Genomic DNA, 12,354 nt, shown 5'->3' on the forward strand with positions numbered 1-12,354 from the left:
CAGAACTACTCAGAGTACATGGCCTTTTAATATCACTTCAAAATGGGGGCAGCTAGGTGGTGCAGTGTATAGAGCACCGCCCTGGATTCAGGAGGACCTGAGTTCAAATCTGGCCTCAGACACTTTATACACTTACTAGCTGTGTGACCCTAGGCAAGTCACTTAACCCCAATTGCCTCACCCCCCCAAAAAAATCACTTCAAAATGAAAAAAATGAATTTTTATTTTAGAGTATAAAACAATACATAAATTTATGGGATTTCCTATCAGGACTTTTTCTCAAAACTTTCACAAGAGTCAAAGCTATCCTAAAGCTTTCCAATGATTTTTTTCTAACAAGAAAAAGCCATTTATGATTTGGCAGTAGTGGTGACATAATGCACTATTTGAGAGTACAATTCATTTACTTATAATTCTGATTTTTCTTGTACTAATCCTGAATTATACTCACATTCAATGCAAATGTCAAATAATCATAATAGATGAAGTAGTCTTGTTTTTTTTACAAATAGGCTCAAAGCATCTTGTCAACTCATAAAAAGTTATTTAATTATGCCTTATTCTATGGTATTTAGAAAAAAAGATGATCCTCTTGAAAAAAAAAAGTCAAGGTATCTATGGCCTGATAGAAACAATTTCAGCTACTCATAACAGGCTGAATCAACACTTCTCTTCACAAAGATCCCAAGAATGCATGTGGAGGTACAAGCACTGTTCAAATGCATGGCAGGGTCTATCGTTATTTTAAACATGGACATGAATCCTTAGGCTAGATCTTGTCAAGGGAATTCAGAAACTAAGGTGGAGTTTGCTTTATAAAGGACCACTGTTTCTCCCCACTGTCCATGACTTCCTAGAAAATAAACAATGACTCAGTTTTTCTTTATTTAAAATTACATTTTTACAGAGTTGTTTAGGACCTGACACACACAAAAACAATCACAAGTGATTTATTTTTGAGAACCATTTAACATGAAATAAAACCAATAAAATTTGTATAAACATAAATTGACATTTGTCATAACACAGATGGCAAAGGAAAAACAAGAAAACTAAGTCATCTGCTATATACAATTAGACACATTTGTGTCCTGTACAGTAAAAGTCCTTTACAAAATAGCACATCAGATCAATGCATCACTTTCTTATCATGTCATCATCCTGTAGATAGGTTGCTGTAGAATGTGCACTTGTTTTTCCATGACAACTGGTAGTTGTTTTGGTGATTACACCCCCTTCCATGAATGTTTTCCCATACCTGCTTTGTGGACCACTGGAGTCAGCATATCCCTGTCCATATCTATAGTTCCCATAGTTATACACAATAGAATCACATCCAACATAGACTCTATAGTCTTAGTCACCACCCTAGCTACTCTGGGACAACTAGATGGAGCAATGGATAGAGCACTATTCTTGGTCTCCTTTTCATGAATTCAAATCCAGTCTCAGACACTTACTAGCGATGTCACCCTGGGCAAGCCACTTAACCTTGTTTACCTCAATTTTCTCATCTATAAAATGAGCTGGAGAAGGAAATGGCAAACCACCCCAGTATCTTTGCCAAGAAAACCCCAAATGGGGTTAAGAAGAGTATCTTTGATTGCTATTTCCTTCTCCAGTTTATTTCACAGATGAGGAAATGGAGGCAAACAGGATTAAGTGACTTGCTTGGGGTCACACAGCTAGTGTCTGGTCATAATAGTTATTAAATCCCTGGTTCCAGTTTTGACATGACCTTGGGCTGTGACCCCTAGTCCCACCTCCCTAGCCAGCTGCATGCAGCACCTCCCCTTCCTTTCTGTTATTGTCGCCGCCTGTATACAACTTGGGGCCGGACAACTTTGATTTCACACTTTCCAAGAACAAGCTTACGCTATCTGTTTTCTAATCATTCTTTTCTGGTTCTCCATCTGTATGTGTGATAAAACAGAATCCTCTTCTTTCATTTGCTTGTGTGTCCATAGGAAGTTCAGTATTCTCAATCTCTCCCAGTGCTCTGAAATATTCTTTGATTTGTTCTTCGAATATATCCAAGCTCGCCCACCAACAAATGTATTTTTTTCGGGGAACTCCTTTTCCTTTAAAGCTTTAGCCCTTTTGAGGTTCATCAACTTGCCCCCCAGCTCGTGTTCTTTAAGTTCCAGGACCTTACCGACACTTGGAAACGTCACTGAAAAGCACGAATGCCAAGCCACTCGAGTCTCCGGGTGACCAGATCTGTTTCAACCATGCAGTCTTCAACCTCTTCAAAACCAGACAGGTATTCGGAGAGATCTTTCCGCCTCGTAGCCCAGCTTTAGCCCTCCAATAAACGTTTTTCCGTCGGCCTGCTGGTTCTTGCTTGCGTTGATTTTGGAACCCACCGGGAGCTCGCCCGTGGCGACCGGGCTGTCGGCCGTGGGCAGGTGGCGCCTTACGTAGAGCCCCCGACCCTTTTAAAAGTCCAATTCAAATGCAACCTTTACGTGAAGCCTTCCCCATCTCTCCACTTGGAATAACTTCTACCTTTCCATATAGCATTTTGTTTTATACCTCTGTGACGCATTTACCTGGAACTGTTGCATTGTATACTTATCTGCCTTTTCTCCTTCAAGACTGCAAACTGCATGAGTATATTTTGTATCTCCCCTCGTTAAAAGCACAGTCCGTTGAACACAATAGACAATGTCGCTCCTTAGCTCAAGAAACTCCAAGGGCTCCCTATTGCTTCTAGGGTAAAATACTAAAATTACTAATGGACTCTTAAAGTGCTTTCTAGTTTGACTCCAACCTTCCATTTCAAGCTGATTTCATATTTCTTCCCTTCACACTTTCTGCTTCAGCCAAACTTGGACAATTTTCAATTCCTCACCCCATCTCTACTTCCTCTTTTTTTGGGGGAGGCAATCGGGGTTAGGTGACTTGCCCATCGTCACACACCTAGTCAGTGTCTGAGGTCTGGATTTGAATTCAGGTCCTCCTGACTCCAGGCCCAGTGCCCCATCCACTGGGTCAAGTAGCTGCCCCCAGCCTACACTTGTTTGCATAGACTACTTTCTCACAACTCCCTCTAGCTTCTTCAAAGTTCAGCTCAAGTTGTACCTCCTACAAGAGGTCTTTCTCAGTTATTTAGTGACCTTCCTTGACCCCAAATCACTTGGTCTTCACTTTGTATATATTTTGTATGAGGCAAGTCCAAGTCTCCTGCCACCTACAGGATATGTCATCCAGAGTGAATGAGTCACTTGAGCCTTCAGGGCTCCAGGCCATTCCTCAAGACTATAAGTTGTAAGGATGTCGCCAATTGCATTTGTTGGTGGAAGAATTTCCTCACCTGGTGCTCTCTACACTGATGAAATTACAATTCTATTGTTTTAAAGCACATTTACTAATATGTGTACATATTTTCCTTCCACAAAATGTACAATTACCTTGAGGGCATTTGTTTCATTCTTTGTAACCCCTCTGTTCCTAGCAAAGTAAGGTAGAGTGTGGTAGGCATGTAATGCTTGTGATTCATTGAATCGAATCACTTAGCTGATCTTTGAACTGAATCATCTCTCCATTATAGCTCAAAACTTTAAATTCTATCAAAGTTTCATTTAAGTTGACCAGACTCTTTTAAAAATGTAAATTTCCTAAGGGGAAATTCATACCTTAAAGGGTTAATGGGGCTTGCAGAATTCATACCCAAGTACAGAGATTTGGAGGAGAGACCAGGAAGGAAATTGAAAAGACCAGCCTGGCTTGGCCTCCCTTGAGACTTTTCCCTCAAGGCCACCAGTATTTCTGAGGGAGTGGGTCAGCTAAATGAATCTGGGATTTACTTTGTCAAGAAAATGGAAGAGACAGAGATCCTGTGGACGCTTCTAGGCCCAGGCAGGCAGACAAGCAGTCCTCCCTCCTTCCCTCCCCACCCCATCCACTCAGACACACACACATACACACACACCCCTTCTATCCCAGTTGCCCTGACAGCAGTTTACATTGTGAGGTGGCTCTGGTTACAGGTTAGGGCTGAACAGGGGTTTTTTATGGAGGAGGGGACAGTGTGGTGGAAAAAGCGGTGACTTCTCTTCTCTCTCCTATCCCTTCCCCTTCCTTTTCCCTACCCTCTTTTCCTTCCTCTCCCCTTTCGCTTTCCTTCCCTTCTTTTCCCTTCTTCCTTTCTCCCCCATTCCCTCCCCATCTCTCCTTCCCCTTCTCTCTCCCCCCCTTTTCCCCCACTTCCCTCTCCTCCCCTTCTCCCTTTTCCTTTCCCTTCCACTATCCCCTTTTCCTTACCCTTCTCTTCTTTCTTCTTCCCTTCTCCAAATTCCAACACCATGGCTAGCGCTTATCACTGGGAAGCCCGACGCAGACAGATGGCTCTGGACCGGAGGAGACACTACCAGCTTCAACAGGTAGGTGAGGGAAAGCCTGCACTCCCTGAGTATCTCTCTCCTTTAACCTGTTCCCCAGGTTTCTTTAATATCCCAATGTCCAGCAGAATAGCTGAGTCTGGGACTTGGAAGAGACTTAAATATCAGAAGTGGGGAAAGTGCACATGCTCGGGAGTGGTTGGGGAAGGAGAACCTAGTAATTGCTTCTCAGCAATGAATTTCCACATTGGGGATTGGGGCGGGGAGGGAAGAAGCCAGTTCACTGGGAGCACGCTATAGATGCCCAATAAATGTTTGCTGAATTGCATTGGGGTTTCTTCCTGGATTTTCCTGTCCCTGGCTATCTTTGTTGACCCAGCTGGTTGTGATGCGACCCAGACCATAGGTTAGGTACTAAGGGAAGTTAAGCTCTGGAACTGTGAACTTTTACTTTCTACTCACTGCTGAAAGTCATTTGTATTACTGGCTCATCCCCTCTCACCCCTCCCCATTCAAACCCAACCTTTCCTACCCCACTCTCCCCACCTCTGGCTCAGGGGCTCAGGAGGATTCTGGAATGGTGCAATTAGCAGGGGCAGGGGGGAGGTTGCTCAGTCACCCAATCACCAGCAGCACAGTGCTGGCTAGGAAAGTGAGGTCCTGGATGCTGAAGCCAAGTCTCTGGGACATCCCAGGAACTGAAGAACAAAAAGATAGAGAGTGACCTGGAGGAACAAAGATACTGCATGGGGCTTGAACCCTATCAGCGGTATCACTCTCCAAGCCCTGACCGTGACTACCTGTATGGCAACGAGAGCCCTGAGACCTCTCACCGGAACACTGGAGCCTACCTCACTGGACAGTCTCCAGAAGACTTAAGACATAGCTACACATTTCCTGAACGCCAGAACGTGGGCCACTGTATGTGCCAGTGCCAATGCCACTTCCAAGGTCATGGCCAACATCAGAGCAGGAGCCAAGACCAGGAGGAAGACCAGGATGAGGACCAGGAAGAGATCCAGGATGTGGGACAGAGCAAGAGCCGGAACCGGGACCGGGACCGGGACCTATGCCAGAGCAAGAGCCAAGACCGGGACCGGGGCCTGGGCAAGAGCCAACGCCAGAGCAAGAGCCAGGTCCGGGACCGAGAACAGAACAAGAGCCAACGCTCCAGCAAAGACCAAGGTCAGACCGGACACCATCCTGGTCACCACCATCACAAAATTCATACTGTGGGTCACCAACAAGCTGCTCATCGTCCCCAAGAATTCAAACACAGTAAGTGAACTAACTGTCCCTGGAGTTGGGGGTGCTGGGGGCCGGGAATTAGGCTGAGCAGAGAAGGCATTACCCCAGAGGGAGGATCAAATTACCCAGCTCCCTAGCCTGTGGACAGGCAAACCCAGTCTAAATGTCTGCGTCTGCCTGCAGGATCTGAAAGATGAACACTTGTGGGCTCCCAGCCTATCTGCTGCCCATTAAGCATTTCTCAAGCATCTGCTGTGTAGAAAGTGGGCTCCTAGAGAGCCTTTCTTTTCATCCCTCCCACAAAGTAGGAACGAGCTTGTTTACTGACTGCCAGGTACTATGCTAAGCAAGGAAGATGCAACAGATAAAACAGACCTTGTCCTTAAGAAATCTCCATTCTATTGCGGGGAAAGGGGGTTAGAAACAGCATGTAGATAAATAAATACAAACTAGGCATCCTGGGGAAAGAACCCTGGGTTTAGGGAGGAGAGAGAAGGAATACAGAATTGATAGTATGAAAAGAAGTAGTTAGACAAATCAACAGTATATTAGGACTGAAAACAGTTTAGAGCGAGAGCTGATCTAAGAGTTCTTGGAGGATTTCCTAGGAAATTTAGACCCAGATTCGGAAACTCAGAAACCAAATCTTTGGTTCTGCCCTTTCACCCTCCCGATCCAAATCAAGTGTCAAATCCTTTTACCTCAGTAATCATTTTCATTTGTCCTCTCCTTTCTATTCCTGCTGATTCTAGAGCCAGACTATAGCATCAGCCTCTAAACTGATCTCCCAGTTTCCATTTTCTCCTCCATCCACCCTGTGAACTGCTGTTAGAATCTTCCTGATCTCATTCTACTGCTACTCTGACCAAATCTTCTCATAGGCTTCCTATCTGCCTACTTCCAGGGGGCAGCTAGATGGAGCAATGGATAAAGCACTGGCCCTGAATTCAGGAAGACCTGAATTCAAATCTGGCCTCAGACACTTGACACTTACTAGCTGTGTGACCCTGGAAAAGTCACTTAACTCCCATTGCCCTGCAAAAAAAACTAATAAATAAGCAAACAAATAAATAAATAAAGTCCAGACTCTCAGCCACTTCAAGGCCCTATGACCTGGCACCTTCTTAACTTGCTAGCCTTTAGTTCACACTACTTCCCTTCACTTTGCTACTCCTCTTCCCTCCTGCCTATTTATGGCTTTCCTGTCTCCATTCATATCTTTGTTCACACCATTCCCTAAGCCTGGAAGACCTCTCTCTGTCCTTGCTGTTGAAATATACTGAACCTTCAAATGCCAAGTCTTCCCAAGAACATTCCTGAACCCCTTGGCATTGTCTTCCTGGGACTTGGTGGTTCAATGACTTCATCTCTATGGGTGTATTTGCACAAGCTCCTTTCCTCCTGTGCCTGGAATGTACTGTCTCCTCACCTTTGCCTCTTAAAAATCTTTTTATTTCCTTCAAAACTCCATCTCCTACATGAGGCTTTTTTGCTAGTACCCTTTCCCCTCAATTACTTGGGTAATGGCTTTTTATACATTTTCTTTTTTCTCTTTTTTTGGTGGGGTATTGAGGATTAAATCACTTTCCCAGGGTCACACAGCTAGTAAGTGTCAAGTGTCTGAGGTCGGATTTGAACTCAGGCATTCCTGACTCCAGGGCCGGTGCTTTATCCACTGCCCCACCTAGCTGCCCCTTACATTTGCTATTTATGTGCTTTCGTGTTTGTTTTCCTCCTCTCATTCCTAATAGAATGTTGTTAGCTCCTTGATAGCAGGGATTGTTTCCATTTAGTCTTTTTATTTCCCCTTCATCCAGCCCAGAACCTGGCACATAGTAGATGTTTCATGAGTGCTTGTTGCATGAAAATAAGGATTGTAGTCCTAAACCTAAGTATCTGATGGGAAGAGTTGCTAAAACAATTGTCACCAGGTGGCCAACTGTAGCAATGAGCCTCTTCCAAACCAATAGGTTAATTAGCTATTATTACTAACAGTTAATGATGATTTGTGTCTAATACCCCCTACTAGCTTGTGAATTCTATGGGGGCAGGTGGAGTATGTCTTAATTATCTTTTCCAGTTCCTTACATACAGCACTATGGGATTTAGCCCTCCTACAGCTAGCAAGAGTAGCAATCATACATGAATGAATGAATGAATGAATGAATGAATGAATGAATGAATGAATGAATGAATGAATGAATGAATCTATGTATCAATAACTTGTGCTTTCTCTCCTATTTCAATCCCCACTATCAGGCGCCCCAGATACTGTTCGCCATCCCAAACGTGGAAAGAGATACACGGTAAGAATGGGATGGGAATGAGTGTGAGAGTGAATTGTGAAGAGTGCTGGATTTGGAGTGGAGAGTCTTGGATTCAGATCTGCATTCTACCACATATGGCATGTGTGACCCTGGGCAGATCACTCAACCTCTCTGTGCCCCATTCCTTCCTCTGTAAAGGAGGACATTAGACTAGATAATCAACCTCTAAGATCCCTTCTACCTCTAAATCTATGCTGCTAGGAAAGCCTGAAGGTGTAAGGGGAGAGGAAAGGGCAAACAATGCATATACTTCTCATCCAGGAGTAACTCAAATGACAATCCTCTTTGTAGCACCTGGCTCTGTCACCTGTCACTCTGCTATGACAAGGAAGGGGAGGTTGCCACAGTTCTTTGTAATGGTCCTCAAATCACCATCACCAAAGAGTTACTGAGCATGTTTTCTGCATAAGGCACCATCCTAGGAGACTCTAGGAATATACAGAGGAAAGAAACAGTCCAGGTCCTCAGGAGGCTTATAGTCTCAGAAATGCAGAAGAGCTACAAAAGATTAACAACGATGCAAGAGGGGGCAGCTAGGTGGCGCAGTGGATAGAGCACCGGCCCTGGAGTCAGGAGTACCTGGGTTCAAATCCGGCCTCAGACACTTAACACTTACTAGCTGTGAGACCCTGGGCAAGCCACTTAACCCCAATTGCCTCACTTAAAAAAAAAAAAAACACAACGATGCAAGGAGGTGAATGTTAAGTGCTGCCCCATGAGCAAGCAGTGAGTAAGATACTAAGTGTTATAGGAACTCAAAGTAGGAAGATTTCATCAAGGGCTGGGCCTTTGAGAAAGATGGCATGGAGATGAAAAGAAATAAGCATAAGGGAGGGGAGGGACAGGGAGAGAGAGGGGGTGAAGGGAAGAGAGAAAAAGAAAAGAGAGAAGAGAGAAGAAAGGAGGGAGGGGGAGGAGGGAAAAGAACGGAAAGAAAAGAAAGAAGCAAAGAGGGAGGTAGAAAAGAAAAGAAAGAAGGAAGGGAGGGAGGGAAAGAGGAAGGGAAAGAGAGGGATGGAGGGAGGGCGGGAGGGAAAAAAAGAGGGAGAAGGAAGAAGGGGAGGGAAAGGGATAGAGAGGAAGGGGAAAAAGAAGGGAGAAGGAAGAGGAGGGAAAGAAGGAAAAGAAAATGGAGAGTATGAAGAAAGTTAATTTGGGCAAAAAGATGATTAGTTCATTTGAAATAATAGCAGGGCATCCAGGTGGAAATATCCAACTGTTAGCTGAAGATGGCAGGAATGGAGCTCAACAGCAGCAGAAAGAACTGGAGATTTCTGGAGTCATTCAGGGAGAGTTAAGTGTTAGCCAAGGGAGTGGTTAAAAAAAAATGTGGAGGGCTGGACTGAATAGCTTTTAAGACCCTCCCAGCTCTAAATCTGTGATCCAGAAAGATTGCCAAGGGAGGAGAATTGAAGCTCTGCTCTAAGACCAGCCCCTTTACAAATGTATGTACCCATGATTCTCTCCTCTCCCATCTCCAGCAGATTGCCTCTACTTACCCAAAGCCACACTGATGGTAGATAGTGGAGCTGGATTTGGTGGCATCTTCTAATTCATTACCTAATTACACCCTTCCCCTAAGGTTGGTCCCTGAGCTAGGTTGGTCCCAGAACCACATGGGTTTAATTTAAGCTTGTAGGTGGGGATTATAACAAAAGGTGGGGATTAATTTCCCACAGCTAAGGAATTAGAAGAATTCAAGGGAAGGATGCCAGGTTTTGAAGAGTGAACAAATGTGTTGAATGTGGTGAAAAGAACAAGGTAGATGAGGCCTGATGAAATGACCCACCCAAATCTGTGAAAATGTATAATCATCATTACCAACCTTGGTTCTGAAGAAGAAATACAAAAAAGCACTCCAACCCACTCCTACTTTGAAAGATGTGGAATACCACATAGAGTTATACTCAGTGTGATAATCTGTTTTGCCAAATTGCCTTTTTCCCTCTTCTTTTTAAATTCTCTATTTTAAAGATGGTTTTCTGGGTGAGACAGAGAGAAGGAGTGATATGAAAATAATATATATATATACACATACCTCTACATATCTATACATGTACACACATACACATAGATACATGTACATATATACATGCATGTATGTGCATAATGTATATGTATACCTATACATGTATATGTGTGTGTGTACACACACATAAATAAATTGGTGCCTGGTTTATGAGGAAAAGGGAAGCAATGAACATAGACAACTCCTTCTCTTTTACCACCAAATTCCAGACGGGACAGTAGCTATAAGACAGGGTTTTTGTTTTGGGAGGGGGGGTTGAGGCAATTGGGGTTAAGTTACTCGTCCAGGGTCACACAGCTAGTAAGTATCTGAGTTCAAATTTGAACTCAGGTCCTTCTGACTCCAGGGTCAGAGGTCTATCCACTTGGCCACCTAGCTGCTCCTACAAGAAGGTTTAAGACTAGTGACAGATGGACAAATTGGAGGTTGGGAGGAAAGGGACATAGTGGGGAGAGGAAAAAGAGAAGAACTGGGTACAAAAGAATGGGATAATGGATAAAGCACCGGCCCTGGATTCAGGACTACCTGAGTTCATGTTTCAGACACTTGACACTTACTAGCTGTGTGACCCTGGGCAAGTCACTTAACCCTCATTGCCCCAAAAAAGGAAAAAAAAAAAAAAAAGAATTTTTTTAAATGGGATAATGAATCATTTGAGATAATGGACAAAATATGAGAAAAAGGGAACAAGAAAATACGTGAAGGGATACATCTTCCAAAGGAAGGGCCCCTTTTTGTAGAGACAGAAAGGGAAGAAAGGATGAGAAGAAACAGATTTTAAGTTCCTACTGTAACGATTGGAATGACGCCACCTGCTGGATACTTACTGTAGAAGAGTTCTGCCCATGAAGGGAAGGTCTTTGAGGGCAAGACCAGGAGTCAGGAAGTGACGCGGGCTAGTGGGAGGAAATTCTAGCTAGTCTGTCTAAAATATCTAATGAGTGGTCGCCAATCAATTACAAGCTTTAGCAAGAGTTAGACTTTTAAGCATTTATTAAGGAGAATAAGAATTTGGTAAAGAGAGAGAGAAAGGCCTAGATTCCTATCTATTAAAGGGAGAGCACATTTCTAGCTCCCTTCTCCGCCAGCGTCCTCAGGAAAAAGAGCGAGACTGAGCGCCAGTCTCTTCCTTCCTCCTCCCACTAGCCCGCGTCACTTCCTGACTCCTGGTCTTGCCCTCAAAGACCTTCCCTTCATGGGCAGAACTCTTCTACAGTAAGTCTCCAGCAGGTGGCGTCATTCCAATCGTTACACTTCAGATACAGATCAGGTTGCCTTCTTCTTATTCGCCTTTATCCTTTGGTGCCTAGCACAGTGTTCTGATGGGCCCTTTAAGATTTGTAAAGCACTTTATGTCTATCACCTTATTTGATAATGATAATAATAGCTAGCATTGAGCATTTACTATATGCCAGGCATTGTACTACTTGTTTTAATTATTATCTCATTTGAACCTCAGTACAACCCAGGATTGTTATTGAGTTGTTTTTTCAGCTGTCTCAGACTCTTTAGGAAATAAGATACTGGAGTGATTTGCCATTTCCTTCTCTGGCTCATTTTATAGATGAGGAAACTGAGGCAAACAGGGTTAATGTGCCCATCGTCACACAGCTACTAAATGTCTGAGTTTGGATTTGAACTCAGGTCTTTCTGACTCCAGGCCCAGTGTTTTATGTGCTGCACCACCTAGTTGCCACAACCCAGGGGGGTAGGTTCACCTAATTTTACAGATTAGAAAACTGAGGCAAACAAGAGATTCACCCTGTGATTAGGTGCTATTATTTAATCCATTTTATAGATGACGAAATTGAGGTAGAAATAAAGGTTGAGTAGCTTGCTCAGGGTCACAGAGCCTGATCAGTAGTATCTGAAGGAGGATTCAAACTTGGGGCTTCCTGACTCCAAGTCAAACACTCTAGGCCCTCCTTCGAGCTCACTAAGTGCCTAACTTTTGCTTGCCTGCTCCCTCTCTCCCCTCTCCCCTCCTCCCAGGCTACGGAGTATGTCCAGCAGTGGTAGTGGAGAGAGGACCCAGTCTCAACACTGTTGTTCATCAGGAGACGAGAACCAATCAGTAATCAATGAAGCTGGCATCTAAAACTTACCCTTAATAAATCTTTTCCCCAACACTGAGGATAATGGCACGCAATAAAAAAAAGGAAACTGTTCTTGGAATGACAAAGTGACGAAGGAGATTCTTGCTGGATGTACGTGGAATAGTGGGGAGGACAAGTGGACGGGAGTTTGGAATGCTGCTCTCCCTCCTGTCCAGCAAACAAAACCACCAAGGATAGCTAGACCTTCTAGGAGCCTCTTATGGGCTGTAACTTCTTAACCTTTATGTGGCACTCTAAAGTTTACAAAATGTTTTTCTGACAAGAATCCTGGGCATGCTGTTGGACTGGGC

At 44.0% G+C, this 12,354-nt stretch overlaps 1 protein-coding gene and 1 pseudogene across 1 annotated transcript; one reads left to right on the forward strand and one right to left on the reverse strand.

The window, feature by feature from the left end:
• Nucleotides 1-1,156: 1,156 nt before the first annotated feature.
• On the reverse strand, nt 1,157-2,567 carry LOC122754793 (annotated as a pseudogene).
• A 1,740-nt stretch (nt 2,568-4,307) lies between these two features.
• CCDC200 (coiled-coil domain containing 200) lies at nt 4,308-12,072 on the forward strand. Its single transcript, XM_044003246.1, has 4 exons — nt 4,308-4,385; nt 5,039-5,621; nt 7,851-7,897; nt 11,940-12,072. The coding sequence occupies exons 1-4, from the start codon at nt 4,308-4,310 to the stop codon at nt 11,964-11,966; spliced, it is 735 nt and encodes a 244-aa protein (XP_043859181.1). The 3' UTR covers nt 11,967-12,072.
• Nucleotides 12,073-12,354: the final 282 nt, after the last annotated feature.

The sequence above is a fragment of the Dromiciops gliroides genome, chromosome 4 (genome assembly GCF_019393635.1).
Source record: "Dromiciops gliroides isolate mDroGli1 chromosome 4, mDroGli1.pri, whole genome shotgun sequence".
NCBI classification, from domain to species: domain Eukaryota; kingdom Metazoa; phylum Chordata; class Mammalia; order Microbiotheria; family Microbiotheriidae; genus Dromiciops; species Dromiciops gliroides.